The sequence below is a fragment of the Colossoma macropomum genome, unplaced genomic scaffold (assembly GCF_904425465.1).
Source record: "Colossoma macropomum unplaced genomic scaffold, Colossoma_macropomum, whole genome shotgun sequence".
Lineage (NCBI taxonomy): Eukaryota > Metazoa > Chordata > Actinopteri > Characiformes > Serrasalmidae > Colossoma > Colossoma macropomum.
In genome coordinates this window covers 25,362,511-25,381,322 of record NW_023494804.1, presented here as the reverse complement: position 1 = coordinate 25,381,322, position 18,812 = coordinate 25,362,511, and the positions used below count along the sequence as shown (strand labels likewise).

At 40.3% G+C, this 18,812-nt stretch overlaps 1 protein-coding gene across 4 annotated transcripts in view; it reads left to right on the top strand.

Moving 5' to 3' along the window:
• tln1 (talin 1) overlaps positions 1 to 18,812 on the top strand; it is an 82,461-nt gene that overhangs the window by 23,392 nt on the left and 40,257 nt on the right. For 2 of the 4 annotated variants that reach the window (XM_036595742.1, XM_036595741.1), the window contains exons 3-23: positions 2,366 to 2,528; positions 4,007 to 4,104; positions 5,648 to 5,777; positions 5,911 to 6,063; positions 6,309 to 6,451; positions 7,323 to 7,450; positions 8,301 to 8,361; positions 8,849 to 8,953; positions 9,667 to 9,822; positions 11,252 to 11,353; positions 12,055 to 12,131; positions 12,736 to 12,916; positions 13,264 to 13,377; positions 13,541 to 13,649; positions 14,118 to 14,326; positions 14,659 to 14,757; positions 14,856 to 14,915; positions 16,668 to 16,835; positions 17,062 to 17,356; positions 18,163 to 18,329; positions 18,673 to 18,801. In XM_036595742.1, coding sequence (XP_036451635.1) covers positions 2,399 to 2,528; positions 4,007 to 4,104; positions 5,648 to 5,777; positions 5,911 to 6,063; positions 6,309 to 6,451; positions 7,323 to 7,450; positions 8,301 to 8,361; positions 8,849 to 8,953; positions 9,667 to 9,822; positions 11,252 to 11,353; positions 12,055 to 12,131; positions 12,736 to 12,916; positions 13,264 to 13,377; positions 13,541 to 13,649; positions 14,118 to 14,326; positions 14,659 to 14,757; positions 14,856 to 14,915; positions 16,668 to 16,835; positions 17,062 to 17,356; positions 18,163 to 18,329; positions 18,673 to 18,801 — 2,814 coding nt within the window. In that variant the 5' untranslated portion in view covers positions 2,366 to 2,398. The remainder of the gene's footprint in view (positions 1 to 2,365; positions 2,529 to 4,006; positions 4,105 to 5,647; positions 5,778 to 5,910; positions 6,064 to 6,308; positions 6,452 to 7,322; positions 7,451 to 8,300; positions 8,362 to 8,848; positions 8,954 to 9,666; positions 9,823 to 11,251; positions 11,354 to 12,054; positions 12,132 to 12,735; positions 12,917 to 13,263; positions 13,378 to 13,540; positions 13,650 to 14,117; positions 14,327 to 14,658; positions 14,758 to 14,855; positions 14,916 to 16,667; positions 16,836 to 17,061; positions 17,357 to 18,162; positions 18,330 to 18,672; positions 18,802 to 18,812) is intronic. The other 2 variants (XM_036595744.1, XM_036595743.1) reach the window with 1 other exon arrangement.

Below are 18,812 nucleotides of genomic sequence, written 5' to 3'. Positions count from 1 at the left end.
TTAAAAAAAAGACTGAAAAACGGTGCCACTGGAAACTTCCTTAAGTTTTGTTTTACTTTATTAATTAATCTAAATCAAACTTAACAAGCATAATCTTAGTGAAAACCACCAGGACATGTGCATATAGACTTAAAATCTAGTGCAGTCTGGAGACTTTGCAATGTAATATATTGCCAGTGCCACTGTTGACCAACCAAGATCTTTGGAAAGGAAGTATCTCCTTCCCTTGTGGACCCTTTTAAAGGTTGCATTTGAGAAGTCTAAGCGGGTCTGCCATGAAGTCTGCCCTCTTTTTCCACCCCCCCCTAAATTTAGAGACAGTAGAGCTGGAATGTGGGCTGGAATGCTACCCTCCACAGAACCTGTGCCAATAGAGAGAGATGGCGAGAGCAACCGAGGGTGATAGAGGGGCACCCGTGGGATGCCTGCAACATAAACTGTGGGAATCAGGCTGAACCTTAAGCCTTCTACAGCATGCTAAATCATCCGATCTGTTGCTGCTCTCAAGCATGCCACAAGCAATGCCGGTGGTCCACAAGTGCTTCTGTGGACTTTTGTCCCAGTCATGCTGGTATTGTTCGCTACTTATTTGTGTGATACCAAATGTTCATTGAATCGAAAGATGTTTAGTTTTTGGGTTAACCTCAGCGTTTAATGTGCTAAAGGTCATTTAGTAAGTCTTGAGTATTTCACAAAATGTTTGTGGTTTAAAACCTGCATTCTTCAGTTTGTTTTCCCAACTTACCTTAGAATAAATGTTCTGAGAAACACCCTGAGAACAAGATGGTGTTTATTTCACAAGTGCTTAAGAGGAACCATTAGAAGAAGTTTATCATTTTGGCTGTGTGGTTTGCCTCTCTCGCTTTCAGATTCAAAATGGTTCCTCTGTTTTCAGCCTCTGCCTGTGTTGTTCCTCTTTTGATAGATGCTGTTAAATGTAGAACCTTGTCTGCAGTCGCAGTGCTCTTCGTTCACACAAAGATAGATAAACAACAACGATAGATAAATAGTTTTCCGTGCATTACATACTGTCTCAATGTGCTTGTATAGCTCATTATCATAAAAAAAAAAAACTTGCCAAATTAGTAACTGAACAGGAGAGGAAACAATACTCATATTAATTGTACATTAATATGCTGAGTAATTTTGGACCATTGCTATTGGTCTGTTTGTAATGACATGTTCATAAAATGTAAAGGGCAGCCAGTGTTTTCATGTGGTTTTAAAAAATTAAAAAATCCCTAGTAAAAACAGTTACAAGGTTGATATGAAGGTGACAGTAGGTTTGTTATGTTTACAACCTCTTTACATTGGCCTGGGCAGATTGAGCAGGTCATCAGACTTGTTGAATGTTCATAGTTTGTATTCTGCACATGATTATAGTTTTCAGTTTCATTGTTATTTCTTGTTGAGCTGTTTGTTGTTGTTGTTGTTGTTGTTGTTGCCAGTTTGCCAGCATTCTTTGGCTTTCCTGAGGCCGCTCATCTCCAATCTCAAGGAAAAAAAACTTTGGTTTTCACAGGTCTCTAGTGCTGAATATTTCCATTTTGATGTTCCTCTCTCAGTTCACTGTCTGGTGTCATTCCATTGGGCTTTCCTTCTTTCCTCTTGGTCTCACAGATTTCACTGTTGGGGTTTTGATTCAGAGATATCAGTTTCTTTTGATGCTGCTATCCAGGCTTGTTTTTCCCTGGTCCCTAACTCCTGATTCTGCTCTCAGCAAACCATATACTAATACGCTTTTTCCATTTTTATCTTTTACCAATGCCATTATGCTGACATTGTTCCCCATTCATGAGAAAGCAAGACCTTGTGGTCATGAAATATTCAAGCTAATTTTGCAGTTCCCCACTTTTGTAATTCAAGTTTTTGTATGTTTTCTACAAAGGCTTTGAATTTTTTACTGTTTAGTTACATGATGTGTGTCAACAGAAACCGCACGATTTGTGTGAGAGACCATGAGTACAATGACGGGACAGGATAGGAAATAAAATTATGGTATCTAAACATGACCCAGTATGATATCAAAGACACTGATTCCTCAGCCACATGAATCAATTTACAAAGGAGGTGCCCAGTAGAGATATTTTATATAGTACCATCCTGAGAAATCCTTCTTCTTTTTATGTTTCTCATTTCAAAGCATTATTTTGAAAGCCCTTCTGTTAAGGGGAAGAAGTTTCTGTCTAGGTAAGCACAGTATTGGGCAAAAGATTTTTTTTTGCTCTACTTCTGAGAGAATGATAAGTTTTAGAAACACTTCCTAAATCAAGCACATGAGTGACATATTTGTCTTCCAAGAATAAACAAACAGATCTCTCTTTTTGGTTGTGTGCAGACATTTATTGCTGTTTCTTTGTTACAGGTTTAGCAGTCACGTAGGCACAAGAGCGCAGTCATGGTGGCGCTGTCACTGAAGATCGGGGTGGGAAATGTGGTGAAGACGATGCAGTTTGAACCCTCCACCATGGTGTATGACGCCTGTCGCATCATCAGGGAGAGAGTTCCAGAAGCACAGCTTGGCCAGCGTGAGTTCTTACTACAGATTTAGAAAAACACATAAAAAAATAAAAATTAAAGGCCAAATAGGACAATTTTTAATACTGCGACAGAAAAGGCCTTTGAGCTGTGTTTTACAAGAATAGAGTCTCTGAGTCACAGCAATATGTCTACCCATGCTCTGAATAAACTCTGAGTGTGTCTTGGGGCATCAGTGATTTTAAAGTAGCTTATTATTCTGTCGGAACCTGACGGCTCAACAGTATTCAGCTGGCTTTGATCTCTGCTAATATTCTAAATTATTTTGGTACATGGTGCTTGCTCTTTTAATGCCCTGTCTCCATATTGGGAGAGGATGATTTCATATCTCCTCATTCCAACATTTATGAACGCAGACCATCCCATTATTTCATAACGGCACACCCTGGCTCTTGTAGTGTTTATATGCTTATTTCATTTAATCAGTCAAGTGATCCAAACACTTCACAGCTCAGCTAGAGCAAAATTCTCCTCCCTTAATTTTCTTTCATACCTTAGTATTGACCCAAGATCAGGACTGTAGTCACTTCAAAAGCCCGTCTGAATTAGTATTTATCAGATTATCTTTGGCTCTGTTTGTGCAGTTGGAATCATTAGGATATCAGGCAAAGCCTGACCTCATGTCACCATTCTTGCGCTGAAACGTTTGATGAGCCCCATGGTCTAGAGACCTCACTGCTGACCATAGCTTCTGTAGAAGAACAGCCCAACATTCCTCCTTTCTGCCATGAGCCCTTACAAAAGTCCCTCCTTTCTGAAGAATGAATGAACACACTGGAAGAACCTAAAAATACATCCAAAAGTAAAGCACAACCCTGAAATGTCTAACAAAGTTAGCTTGTTGCTCTGCAACAGTTTGCCTCAATCTGGGTGTGGCTGAGTCTCCAGTCTTACATAATAACTTCCCTCTGGACACACTTCTCTCCATACTTGTCCTAACCTGTGAGTAATTTTCCACTTTGAAGGCCTGTTCTTGGCCAACATCTACAGCCAATATGGAATGTTCAGCATCTTAAATAGCAGGCCTCGGACAGTCCTGGCAAAGCACTGCAGGGAGACACTATCTAGACCCTCAGGGAAAAGAAACTAAGCTGTGATGCCAAGCAGATTAGAAAGAGATGGCCAGACTGCCTTTGAGGTCAGAAGAATCGAATCATGTTTATAAATTGAGAAGTACTTTGGGGCTAATTTCAAGTAAATGATGGACACTGTCTAATTTCTGGTGGCTACAGTGTTCTGTATTATTTAGTTGATGGACACTGACGTAAAAAGATGTCAGCAGGTTTTTCAACCTAGTTGGGTAAAATGAGGATCTGAGCTGGATACAAGTTTGTGTTTATTAAAAATCGACCAACACGTTGTTGTAATCACATGAAGTCCTCTGTTCTCCAAACACATAAAGCAGAATCAGTCTTTCATGCTCAAAAACACAGTTGAAGAATCTCTGACTCCTCTCTCTCCTTTCCAGCCAATGATTATGGCCTGTTCCTGTCAGATGAAGACCCAAAGAAAGGCATTTGGCTGGAAGCAGGGAAAGCCCTGGACTACTATATGCTGAGAAATGGGGTAAGTGTGTCAGTCAGTCACTCAGTCATCCTGAGACAAGAATGTCTGCCTGTCAGCACACACACCCCTTCTACAGGGTCTACACCATGGAGGAGGGGGAGTAGTAGCTGTCTGATTAGTGATGTACATGTATGCATTCGCTAACTTTTCAGTGTAATGGGAAAGGATGGGTTTTATATTTGCATGAACTTTTCAGTTTAATGGGAAAGGATGGGTTTCATGTTTTATAGACCAAATCTGTGCTGTACACATAGATGTTCAAGTCACTTTGATGAAATGCTTTGTTGTTGTTTGAAATTTCTTTGTATTTAACAGTAAAATTGAACATTGAGCAATGATACAATCAGGATTCCACCCAATCACCACATATTATGCAGCTTTTACTCTTATGTTAAAAGTAAATTCCTCATATCTTTAATCCTTCTCAGCCATATCCTCATTGTAGATCAAGAGTGCACAACTCCCATCCTAGGGGTGCCAGTGTTTAGCAGTTTGGTAGTTTCTCTACTTGTACACACCCACTAAACTAGGCCATTAAAAGATAAGTGTATTAAGGTGTTTTTGAGCAGGTAAATTCCATATTGTGCTGGACAAGGAGTTGTGCACCCCTGTTGTAGATGGTTTAACTTGATTAACTTTAGCTGAAGATAATTCTAAATAAAATAGATCTAACAAGGCTTGTATCTGGTGTTTGTGAGAGTATGAGGTGAAAACCATCATTGAATTTTAATGTAACTGCCAGCCATAACTTGTGTATTCTGTCTATGATTGTAAACCTGAACAGTTACTTCTGAACAAAGGCATTTTGGAAAATAAATGTCAATTCAGCCATAGTGGAGAATCTTTTCTATCCACATTTTATATCCACGCCTAGAGGCCTTTTAAACTGATTTGAAGGTTTTTAAGATGTAATATGTTGGATTTTTGTAATTGTTCCAGTTGTTTGTTGAAGCTACATTTGCAGTGGAAGATGATTAGGCAAGCTTTTACATGAAAACAAAGCTTTACGCAACAGCATCTGTTTTAAGGTTGCAAACTTCCAGTTTAGAAATTCAAGTTTTAACATGGTTCAAATATGAGATAATAGCTTACTGACGCTGTTTTACGATACCGTATTCCTGTGTTTCTAAGCCCTGAGTAGGAAGTCTGTCTCTTTATCGCTTTTCCAGAATGTGATGAGCATATCTAGTCAAAGCTCCATTTCTTTGCAAGTGAAAGTTACAAAGATGGTATAAATGTTAAAAATGTTTTCAAAAGTAGAGGTGTTCATTTTTTTTGTGTTCTATGTAGCGCACTGCTGCTCAGCTTCATTCCAGTGAGAAACACTGCTGAAATTGGTTTGACTTGAGTAGTGGCATCAAGATCGTAGAACGAACACTTTTAGTCTAAAGCATACTTAAGATAAACCCGAAGTGATTTTGTGCAACTTGCCTTTAGTTAGTTTCATAACCCATAAATACAGCTTCAGAGCACTAATCAGGGGCAATGGGCAGTTGTATTTTATAATGGTTCATCTCTTGCTTTTGTGTCTTGTGGTGGCCAGGACACACTCGAGTACAAGAAAAAACAGAGGCCACTCAAGATTCGCATGTTGGATGGGACAGTAAAAACAGTCATGGTGGATGACTCCAAAATTGTCACTGACTTGCTCATGACAATTTGTGCCAGAATAGGTGAGCCAGGTTGCATTTTAAACAGACAGACTTTCAATTCGAATTTCTTTATGTTGAAATATTCTTTTTACTTCACTTACTTGGTTAATGTAAAATTGGAGTGAGTTGACTTAAATCCTTCTTTGCTCTTCAGGCATCACAAACTATGATGAGTATTCACTGGTGCGGGATGTGGGTGAGGAGAAAAAGGAAGAAACCACAGGAACACTGAAGAGAGACAAAACCCTCCTGAGGGACGACAAAAAGATGGAGAAACTCAAGCAGAAGCTTCACACTGACGATGAGCGTATGCCACATTATCACACACTGTTTCTAACGAGCCTCATCCATCCGTTCTGGCCAAAATGAAAACTCCAGAGCATTAACTTTTATTACGTGGCAGAGTATACAGATGACATGTCAAATAGCATGCTTGTTCAAATAGAACTACTCATGTTTTGCTTGAGGTTGTTCACATAACATAGCTTCTGTGCATATTTCATGATATATATGAATTTTTGCAAACTCCTAATTCTGAAATCTTTTGTGTAGTGAACTGGCTGGACCATGGGCGGACGCTGCGTGAGCAGGGGGTTGAGGAGACAGAGATGCTGCTCCTCAGGAGAAAGTTCTTCTACTCTGACCAGAACGTAGACTCCAGAGACCCGGTTCAGCTCAACCTGCTCTATGTACAGGTATGCAGCTGTCATTACAGATGAGACATGAACCACATGGCTGTGCTCGTTTGACTCATTGTGAAACAAATCTATTTTTGGCTTTCTTGTGACGGTAACATATAAACAAGAATTATCTGTCTGTGGCTAACTTTACAAGATCTGCCACACATGCTCAACGTGTAGTTTACCCTCATTTGCAGACCAGAAAACGCAGCTCATGACTCTTGCGGTAGATTGTTAGCATTTTAAAAGACTGTTTTGTTTGAAATGTCGTTAAATCATGCTTAATATTAAATGAAAGCATACTAGTAAGAACTACAGTAGGCATGTCCGTAGTGGTTGTATATCAGTTGTAACATTTGGATGTGTTCACCAAATACTCTGTGCCGTGTCTTTTCCTTGAAAATGTCTTCTGACCTAAACTTAGTGACCAGATGCACCTGCTTCATTATGCTGATGGATTAGTGTACCTGGTGGATTACATGAGATTTATTAGGAGTCTGAACCTCGGCTACTTCATCAGATTTTCCTTAATTGCATAGAGCTTCTTCTCTTACAGTCACAGCCCGTGCTACGAAGAGCACTTTGTTCTGACTAAAGTAATTTTTTCTTTGTGTTAGCTCCAGTTTATTAAATCAGTTTGTTAAATGTATTGCTTTATTTACTGGCGAATGATTCATGCCTTTATTTTGCCGTTGTAACCTTCCAAAAAACATATTAAAAAGTGCATCCACCCAAGAGTGAGAAATGTAATAGTAATATTCTGTAGTTTCCTCCCTTCTGATGCTCAGTGTTATGGTTGTGGCGGTTTTGAATGTTAGTAGTATGTGTGTGTGTGTGTGTGTGTGTATATTTGATAAAGCACAATGTTGTATTGATCTCTATGCAGGCTCGGGACGATATTCTGAATGGATCCCACCCTGTCTCCTTTGACAAGGCCTGTGAGTTTGCTGGTTATCAGTGCCAGATCCAATTTGGTGACCACAATGAGTCAAAACACAAACCAGGATTCCTTGAGTGAGTTTTTTGTGTATTGTTATTGCATCATTTTTATATACCATTTTACTGAATGAAGTACATTTTTATGCTGTATGTGTAGCCTTTTTCAGAAGTGGGTAAAGTTACTTGAGGTCTTGGGGAAATTCCCTCTTTACAGGTGTGCTTCTGTGATTTTATTTCCATCTGGATCAGCCATCAGTGTTTTTCTTTTTTTCTCCCTTGAGAAAATAATATGCCGGATTACCTCCTTTTTTTCGCCAAATTCAGCAGTCATATGACAAATTTGGTTCCAGTCAAATACACGTTGTGTGCCATTCGTGGCTAAGAGTGTAGGAGAGCACAGTTGGCCGCGCTCACTGGGTGGGTAGGAGGGCCCTACGGCTCACCACATCACTCAGCGTGATGGTAGCCAGTGCAGTCGTCTGATAGGTGCTGTTAGGAGCTTTCACTGTCTTAGCACTGGGGGCATACTGGGGAGTTCTAATTTGGAATTGGATATGATTAAATTGGGAAGATTGGAAAAATTAATGGATTAAAAAAGTGAAACACATTGTCTCACTGCATGGTATATCTGGCATGCATATCAAACATTGATTGCGAAGTCCTTCAACCATTCACTTAAGCGGAGTGCGAGATCCTGCAGATTAAAAGGGGCAATTATAATGGCAGCTAAAATATATAAAGCACTTTATGTTCACATATCATCAACAGATGTCCTCCTGATAAACTTATCCAATCCAAAAAAGGCTTAATGTGTGCGTTTATTAGTCTGACCAGAAGCTTTTCATGTAACATACTGTATCTCAAATGTGTACATACCCAAAATAATCATAAAATTTGCATTCTTTTCTTTTCATTCCTTCTCCAGTTTGAAAGAATTCCTACCTAAAGAGTACATCAAGAACAAAGGGGAGAAAAAGATCTTTCAGGTGAGGAGCTTGAGTTCGGCATGTTGATGCAAGTCTCTTGAGCAAGTTTTGTTCTTGGGTTGAGCACAGCACAGACTGCTGGGATTTGGCTGCAGGTGTCTGCAGTGCTTTCTCTGATTCGAAGATCACTCAAACTAAAAGCTCATGAGCCGGGCTTGGTCAAATTTGAAACATTTTTGATGTGATCTGCTATTTTCCCCCAGTGCCGTTCTAATGGCCTGTGTCTGTAGAGACCTATATATGGCTCTATCTGGAAGAATGAAAATAATAATCGGTGTTGCAAAGCCTGGAGCTGAATATGCACTCTGCTGTGTAGACTAATGGATGTGTATGTATTTCAACATACTAGTTTTCCTAGTATTTTTGCTGTTTTATGCTCCGTTGTGTTCTGAATATAAGTTTATAAAGAAGGCTGGTGTCCACACTGATACTGAAATGAAATAGAAATGTGTTGGATGTTCAACTGAGTTTTGTTTCTACCCCACAGGCACACAAAAACTGCCAAAATATGACTGAGATTGAGGCCAAAGTAAGCTACGTCAAACTGGCCCGGTCTCTCAAAACCTACGGAGTGTCCTTTTTCTTAGTAAAGGTAAAAGATTCCTTCTTGTTATGCAATACCATCTTCATCAAATAATGAACTATATGTCAACTTGACTTTTTAGCTGGTGGGTAAATATACTACATCACAGGTCTCAAACTCAAATGACCAAATTATAGGAGGCACTAGACAAGTGGTGTTCTCCAAAGGGAACCCGGTTTGAAAAAATAGGGAAAAAAGTGACCTCTATATTTTTTTCAAGCGTGAATTTGAACTACATATACTCATTTAGGAACATCTTAGTTGTTGTTTATTAGCAATTCTTCTGTCACCTCAAACCACAACTACTTCTAATACTAGTACTGTTAGTAGTAGGAGTAATAAGTATTATTTTTAAAACAGTAGGAGTAATAATAATAATAATAATAATAATTACTATTATTAGTACTAGTAATAGTAGTAGAATTAATACATAGTATTTAAGCATTTAAGTGTATTATTAGTTGTTTGGGCATTGGCATTCCTGCTGAATGTGAGTGAAAATTTGTTTCTCAGTGGATTCATTTGATAAATCTGTTCATTTCTTAAATCTGGCATTCTGCACCAATCATTACGTAATGCTGTATGAAGCTCTCTTTGATAGTTTGAGACCCCTGCTCTACATATACAAGGCAAAGTGATTAACACCAGAAGGGAAATCTTCTACACTGATGGAGTTGATGAGAGTTGGAGTTGGATGGAGCTGATGTGTGTTCACCCTGTAGGAGAAAATGAAAGGCAAGAACAAGCTGGTCCCTCGCCTGCTGGGCATCACCAAGGAGAGTGTGATGAGAGTGGACGAGAAGACCAAAGAGGTGATGCAAGAGTGGAGCCTGACGAACATCAAGCGTTGGGCTGCTTCACCAAAGAGCTTCACCCTGGTGAGACTGGCCCCTGTCTGATTAATGCTGTTCTACTGTAGGAAACCTTCACATAAGCCATAAAATGTATTGTTTTGATCTTTCCACTTTTACTGAATTTCCCAGTGACTTTTGATTTTTTTCCAGTATTATTATTTCCTCTTGTTTTAGTTTAGGTATGGATGTCTGAACATTATGCTCTGTTGAAATGTTTAGAAACAAGCTGTCAAAGAAAATACTGTTGTGACGTTGAGCAGTGATTCTGAGTCTTATGACTTACTTATCTAATTACATCATAGCTTTACACAGTCAAATTGTCCAAATCCTCATCAATGAGTGAAGAACAATGGATAGAATTGTCTTAAATGTCAAGGGAGCGATTGATATATTAGACACAGTTCATTTTAGAGCATTAAGTTAATTGAACCTGGCAGTTGAAGTTGGATTACCGAGAATTCCTGCTTGTTTTTCTCTGAAAAGAACAAAAGCTCCTGATCAGGGTGCACATTTCCCTTTTAAAATCATAATAAGCAAGATTATTCTGAGGCATATGTCTGAGATTCAAACCCCACTTCCTGTTAAGAACTTTTTTTCAATCCCTTTCTCATCATGCGGAAAAAAGAGGTCAGATATGCATGTCCGTATTTATTTTTATTTTTGAATGTCTGGGGAAATACTCAGGCAACTATTTCCTGGCAAATCACCAGATGTCTGAGAACTGGCTTCATAATGTGAAACTGGGAATGAAATAGTTCAGTATTATGACTGTGGCTGCCTCATAATCTTTAATAAGCTGAGCCATAGTGTGAGGTGAAGCCAGTCAAACTCATGAAACTCATCATCTCCTTCGACGGTTATCGAGTCCATGGGTTACAATTATTCATTCTGTTTTCTAGTAAAAGATTTTAGTGTTTGCTTTTTTTGGTTTAAGGAAATAATGTGCCAGCGTTCTGATTCTTTTATCCTGGGTCTTTCAGTATGTAATTTATGTGCACTCCAAACTGACACCCAAAACTAGATGAATCTAAATGTTCAAGAACAGTTGAAGTCAACATGAATCAAAAGTCATGATGCATTTTCCATCCATACCATGAGGTGTTCGCAAAGTGAAGGGTCTTTGAGCTTGCTGAACATTTCTCTCCGTTATAGGTGGAGTTGGTGGAAGGAAGGAGTGAAACAGGACTTTATTGGTTAATATTTTTGTTCCCTACACTAGTCACATAATCCAAGCTTAGATGTTTTAGAGACAGGCAAAAGGAAAAAAGCTTATGGGATTTTGTCTTTTTAAATGGTATAGCATGATCAGTTGTGCTTAATATGATCAGGGACATGAACTAACAAAGTAAAAGAGGTCTGTATTTTATTTAGGTTTGACTTGAAAAACACTATAATACCTGCTTTGAGTTTCATTTTCCTTGGCTTAATCAATTTTGTGAACATTTCTTCTTAGGACTTTGGAGATTATCAGGATGGCTACTACTCTGTCCAGACCACTGAGGGTGAGCAGATTGCACAGCTGATTGCTGGGTACATCGACATCATCCTCAAAAAGGTAGCACACTCACCTGTATACCAGTTGTAAGAAATGTGCTTTGTACAGCCTAAAATTGGTTTAATGTGTTCAAATATGAAAGTAAATGAACAGAGAACAGAGTGAAGGGACACAGCACCTCAACACTTTTATTCCCTGTGGGTTCACCCCAACACCACATGTGTAATATAAATATGTGTGGGGTGAACAGTGTGCAGTCATTAAAATTGTGTTATTTTATATGTTCTTCACCGAAAATGAGCAAAGACCAAGAAATCTGCATTTGAAATAATAATAAATCACATCATTTTTTCTTTTGGTAAACATGGAAAATACAGGGGTTAAAGAAAGCTGAGTGCCAGTCTCTACACAGATTTCATTATGTTGTAGACACTCTCTTTTCCACAGAAAGTACAGTAATTTATTAACATCTGCCCAGCAGAGTATCTGTTTGCTTTTTTTATTCAAGCAGTTCCATCACCTTAGAGTTACTTGTATTGTTGATTTCATCCATTAGCCTTATTTACAGTGGTCGCACAACAAGTCTTGGTGAAGCTACTGCCAGTGGTTCACAGGAGACAGTGGAATTCCTCAACAAACCTTCATGCTTGACCTTTTGAGGGGTGAACAGCTTGGCAACAAAGTGCTTCTTTCAGGCCCCTATCAAAAGTAACACAGCAAAACTCTCTGGAACTAACCGCGTGAACCCTCTCTGTCCACAGAAAAAGAGCAAAGACCACTTTGGCCTAGAGGGAGATGAGGAATCGACCATGCTGGAAGACTCTGTTTCACCTAAAAAGTAAGCATTATGGTCCATCCATCACCATCTCTTCGTGTTCTTTTGCAGTGTTAGACTTAGTTCACTTCAATTCAGTACCCCAAACATGTCACCTTACTGCTGACATGTTAGTTAATATGCTAGTTTTACACAAACAAGTTTTAAAGGCTTAAATTTTTATATATAATTGATTGCTTTACGAGTAAAGTTTCAGTTTGGTATTGGTCAGGTGACATGTTTTATGCGGTTCAGAGAGAAGATGGGACCATGGAATGAAGCCATATGCAAATTTGGAAAACCTGTTATCATAGTTATTCAAATAATCAGGGCTCTTTTACTAGGTTAAAAGTAAATGTGCCCCTAGGCAACTGCTTTTCAGTCTAGCGTGACATCTACTAATCTGTGATTGATTATGCAGACTTGTCCTTCTAAAAGTATATTTCTCCTCAAAGACACATTTGCTTCTTTGAATGTTTTCCCCCCATAATGACTTTGTGAAAGTTATATCAAATATATTATTTTAACGTACTGCTACATCATACTGCATCATGTCTAACATCTCCTGCAAATGTCAACCCACATGGTTGGCATACATGATGTACACCTTACTTTCTGTTCCTTCTAGGTCAACAGTGGTACAGCAGCAGTTCAATAAAGTGGGGAAGGTGGAAACGGGCTCCGTGGCCATGCCAGTCATTATGCGATCAGGCGCAGGAGGTCCAGGGAACTTCCAGATGGGCTCCATGCCCCAAGCCAAGCAGCAGATCACGAGTGGACAGATGCACACGGGACACATGCCCCCACTGGTGAGCTCTCTTATCTACTAGAGTTAGCCCCTATTCTCACCACACTTGACTCAGCATCAGTGCTTATCTTTTGCTCTGTTTTTGTCTGCATAAAGTGCTTTATTAATTGGGTGGAACAAAAAACTTGCAGCTACAAGCCATACTGTTTGTGCATGGATAAGGATAGACTCTTGGTCCCGCTTTCACTTTCACACGCATGAATTATGAATTGTGTATGTGCTGATTTAGCATGCACCAAAAATAACACAATGTTATCATAGGAGTCTTAGCTCTGAGATTATCTGTGTGATTGTGTCTGTAACTGTCTGTCTCCGTTATAACTCATGTACATTTCTCTTCTGTTGCAGACCTCAGCCCAGCAGGCCTTAACAGGCACCATTAACTCCAGTATGCAGGCAGTACAAGCTGCACAGGCCTCTCTGGATGATTTTGATTCCCTGCCTCCATTGGGCACTGATGCGGTGAGACAATCCAAACGCTTATCCACTTCTATAAGTGCACTCTATGCATTCATGTACTGTGAATAGATTCGGTGGTAATTTGTAGTACATTTCATGGCTTCGTTTGGTGTTAATTGCAGTATTTTCCCCCATCTGTCTGTCTGTCTGTCTGTCTGTCTGTTAGGCTGCTCAAGCCTGGAGAAAGAACAAAATGGATGAGTCCAAGCATGAGATCCACTCTCAGGTGGATGCTATTACTGCAGGAACAGCATCTATGGTCAATCTCACCGCAGGCGAGTTCAGACACACACTTGGAATACTAATAGCAATATGCATATTCATAGTAATGGACAGTACTATCTATTCCAATTTCTATTGTGAATATAATTTTTTTCATGGTTGGGGGTTGATGAAACTGATGTAAGAGATATTTAAGATCCGAAAAGCTAACGCAATCCTTTGCAAGGTCTTTTAAAGCTACACTGCATAGAATTATGTCTATTTAAGATGTTGTCACTTGCCAGTATATCATTGTTTGTCAGTGAAGGCCTTTTTTTAATGCAAACATGAAATGTGTTTGAGTGCAACTGAATTTGTTAGTAACTGTCCATAAAATTAGCCTTTCTTATCACTCTCAACAAATCTGCTAACACTAAGGCAGCATTTGGAGCTCCCCACTCCTAACAGGAGACATTTGCCATGCTGGAATACTGTACAAACCCCATGCATTTACTCTGGCTGTCCCTGCCCCTGTCTTGCAGGTGACCCGGCAGAGACGGACTACACGGCTGTGGGCTGTGCAGTGACCACAATTTCCTCTAACCTGACGGAGATGTCAAAGGGTGTGAAACTACTTGCAGCTCTGATGGAGGATGAGGGTGGAAACGGACAGCAGCTTCTCGGTGCTGCCCGGAACCTGGCCTGTGCAGTATCAGACATGCTAAAGACTGCTCAGCCTGCCAGCACTGAGGTTACACAGCTACAGTACAAAGTCGTTGCTCATTCAGAGAGCCCATGAGAAAATAATTGAAATACAGTAATAACCAATAGGATGCATGACGATACAAAATGAGATCTAATGCTGTTTTACAGTGAGAAGCCTTTTTATATGGGACACCTGATGATTTATTTATGCACTGTATAATCTTAGAGAAGTCAGTGAAATATTTTCTCAAATCTGAAAAGAAAAAAAAAAAAATCAAGGCTAAACTTAAGTCTTGGGGAATGAATTGTTTACAAGGTAAATTAATTTATTACTTTATGTAATTTTAACATGATTGTGTGTCCATGTGCCATCTACAGCCTCGTCAGAACCTTCTGCAGGCTGCAGGTAACGTTGGCCAGGCCAGTGGAGAGTTGCTGCAGCAGATTGGAGAAAGTGACGCCGACCAGCAATTCCAGGTAAACTATCTCTTTTCACACACACAATCACAAAAAAAGACTAAAGCATTTAAATGAATAAATTTAACCTGAATTTTCTTTGTCACTACGTTAACCAGTCCTTAGGCAGAGGATCGTTCAGACACACAAGACGGATTCACCATTATAGTCAAATGATGGTAACAAAACGCCCTCAGAGAGAGAGTAATTCATCCTCACCAGCCAATTGTACTAATTCTTCCCTAATCATATTTAAAAACTTTAGTTGGAGAACTCATTTAATCTTAGTATGAGTTAATTAATACATAACTCCACTCAAAAATTTAGAACACTTGCTTCCTTGTTTTGAAGTGACACAGCTACTAGACTCATTTTAGCTAGGTAATGCAGTTTGCTTGACAAAACCAGGAAGTACATTTTTTGGTGGAGTTACACCTCAAACCTGATCAATGTGCAGTTATTTAAACAATGAGTCCCATCTTCTGTTGGTAATTGTTGGGTGAAAACCTCTGGTGGTGGGTCTCTCTAATTGTATATGCTCATGAACTTTACGCACAGTAGTGTACACAACTGTACATATAATATAATGCACCAAGATGATGATGTGTAGAAAAATGGATTGAATAGCTGAAATATTTAGCCTACTCCAGAGCACACAACAAAGTGAAGATTTCTTTCTTCAGTGACATGAGAATCGACCTGATTCTCCCTGGTGTTGAGTGTTTGTGGCGCACTATTAGCAGAGAGTTGGTGTAGAGAAACAGCCCCGGGAGGCCTGCTGCAGGATTAATACTGCTCTCAAGTGCTCGTGGAATGCAAGTCGACCACGGCCGCCACAAATTACATAAGTTCCCCAGCTCTTCTTGAGTTTTCCTTCTTTTCTAACGGTGAAGAGCGAGCCGGTCAACTTCCTGCTGTTAAAAAAACGTTTAGTCGCTAGGGCCACAAATAAACGTCTACTGAAACTGCTGTATGAGGAATTTTTAGAGCTACACAGGGGGTTGGCAGTAACTGACAGTGTTTTTGTTACTGATATGAGGCCAGTTTTTGTGCAGTGATAGTGTGGAACAGTTTCTACTTGGCGGCTCCCTTGCATGTGTTTGTGGCTGGGTCACCTCTGGAACACCAGCAGGAGTGCTTCCATAGTTGCCTAGCACCTTGGTTGTTATTGTTTTTGCAGGCGTGTTAAGCATATTTTTTTCAAAACAGAAACGCACATCCATTTTTGTTACAGTGTTTAGTCAAGACATTCTTTGCGCTTTTTAACTTGCCGCTTTTAAAGAGGAATTTTTCTGTGGCCGTGATAATTTATCAGGCAGCTAGCTGCATTTCACAGGGAAAGCTCAACCAAAAATAAGCTGTGTGATTGGCTTTACTCTCTGACATGTGGTACTAGTGTAGTTTTCACATACAGTTAATAGCTGCAGGCCTCTATGCTGCCAGTTTTAAACATAACCTCATGGAATAGCATTTCATCTGTTGTGGAAGCAGTCTGTCTCCCCCATGGAAAGAATCCAAAGTATGCTGTAGACTGGCATGTCAGTCAGTCTGTAGTTGGCATCACTGCTCATCATTTTGGGTCTTTAGTCTAACACTAAGACTTTTGTTACTTTAATGTGCTCACTTATTTCGCCATCCAAATATGTTAATCTACAGATTGTAGTATTAAAGCCTCAAGAGCTGCACTGTAAAGCTGGTTTGCAGAGATGTTCATAGCATCTGTCTTAATACTGTGATGACTGTGACTTACTGATATCTCACAAAATCTTTATTGTGTAGTTGATGATTTGATTCATCAGACATATAGATATACCTAGATAGTTTATAAACTAACCCCTCAATCAAAAATCAGTCTGTGCACACATGGATAACTTTTCATGTTGTTAAGCAGTGTGTGTATAGCTTTGTGCATGACTGTGTACGGTCTGCAGGACATGCTTATGAAGCTGGCAAAGGCAGTGGCTAATGCAGCGGCGGCTCTGGTGCTGAAGGCGAAAAATGTGGCTCAGAAGACTGATGACTCAGCCCAGCAGAACCGGGTCATTGCGGCGGCCACACAGTGTGCCCTCTCCACCTCCCAGCTGGTGGCTTGTACGCGGGTGAGATCTAAATGCACACACCCATATAGATTGCAGACATAAACCAGCTTCTGTCTTGGGCATTAAGAAGTCAGACGACAGCCGTATCACTCCTATTTAATGGTTCGGTTTTCTACAACTATGCTTCATTATAGCTTCAGTCAGTCAAAGCTAATTCCCTCAGACAGACCCACTGAGCAAGCCAGATGCGCGTGTGTATGTGTGTGTGTGCGCGTGCACTCTTCAGGTGGTGGCTCCTACCATTAGCTCCCCGGTGTGTCAAGAGCAGCTGATTGAGGCGGGGAAACTGGTGGCTAAGTCGGTGGAAGGCTGTGTGGAGGCGTCCCAAGGGGCTACTAATGATGAGCAGCTGCTGAAGCAAGTTGGGGTGGCCGCCACAGGTGTCACTCAGGCCCTTAATGAGCTCCTGCAGCACATTAAGCAATACGCAAGTGGGGGCAAGCCAATTGGTCGCCACGGCGAGGCAACTGATCGCATCCTGGACGTAACAGAGAACATCTTCAGCTCCATGGGAGATGCAGGTGCGGGGAGAGGACTGGATGTTGCTCTTTTGTAGGGGTGTAAACATCTTCCCTTGTATTTGAATACGATTCTTTATGCAGTAAAGACCATAGCAAAACTGTCAGGAAAGGTTAGAAATGAAAGATTTTTTGATTTATCGTTTTTGATGTTGGTGCTCAACATCATTTAATCTTTTTGAGGGTTATTTCTTAGGCTGAATGTTTAAAAGTGTTAAGTCTCAAGTCTTGAGGGTCAGGTCACAAATGAGCACCTCTGGTTACCACTGTACTTTAAATATTCAGAAATTAGCAAGCACAATTTAAAATGAATTTAAACAATTTCAGCATTCCAAAATCAGCACCTCTAGACTGGTGCACCACAAAACATTGTTTAAAGGTAGGGGTGTAAAAATAAAGCAGACATACATGTATGTGTATGTAACTGGCATTCTAAAGTCTACACTGTATTTTAGGTCATTCTCAACATCAACAAGACGAGATGATGCGAATTGACTTTTTATAGACCTCTGGGGAATCACATTTTTGCAGATTTATCTTTCTCATATTAATGAGCAAATGCAGTTTATATGGTATAGGTGCTAACACTTATAACATTTTTCTTTAAAATGAATAGAGCAGTGCTGGTGCCTCATCATTGCTCAGCACTCTCTACTTTGGCTGCATTACTCATGCTAACCTCTCTCTCTCTCTACTTTGGCTGCATTACTCATGCTAACCTCTCACTTTCTCTCTCTCTCTCTCTCTCTCTCTCTCTCTCTCTCTCTCTCTCTCTCTCTCTCTCTCTCTCTCACTCACTCTCTCTGTAGGTGAGATGGTGCGGCAGGCGCGGATCCTGGCCCAGGCCACTTCAGACCTGGTCAATGCCATCAAGGCAGATGCTGAGGGTGAGACGGACCTGGAAAACTCGCGCAAGCTGCTGTCCGCCGCCAAACTTCTGGCTGATGCCACCGCCAAGATGGTGGAGGCTGCCAAGGTACGTGACATGAGATATGGTCACTGTCTCTGTCCAGAGGATTTATGGGTGTAGGGCAGAGCAAAGTCCCACAGCTCATTCAGCTCATTCTTACTGAGCAGGCCAAAGCAGAGGAAATAACAGTTAAAGAAAGAATGACCTACAAGTCAAATCTTGTTGAGCTTTTAAGACAAAACAGCAGTTGAACAAGATAAAAAGAACATATTCATGTTGTAGCTTGAATGTAAATCTTTTTGCGCTTTACGGCTTTTGTCATTAATTTTAGGGGTACTGGTCTGTACCTGGAATGACATTAAACTCCTAATGTATATATGTATGTGTTCATTTGATTATGTGTGAGCAGGGTGCTGCTGCAAACCCAGACAGTGAGGAGCAACAACAGAAATTGCGTGAGGCAGCTGAGGGCCTGCGCATGGCTACCAATGCAGCAGCACAGAATGCCATCAAAAAGAGACTGGTCAACAAGCTGGAGGTGAGGAAAGA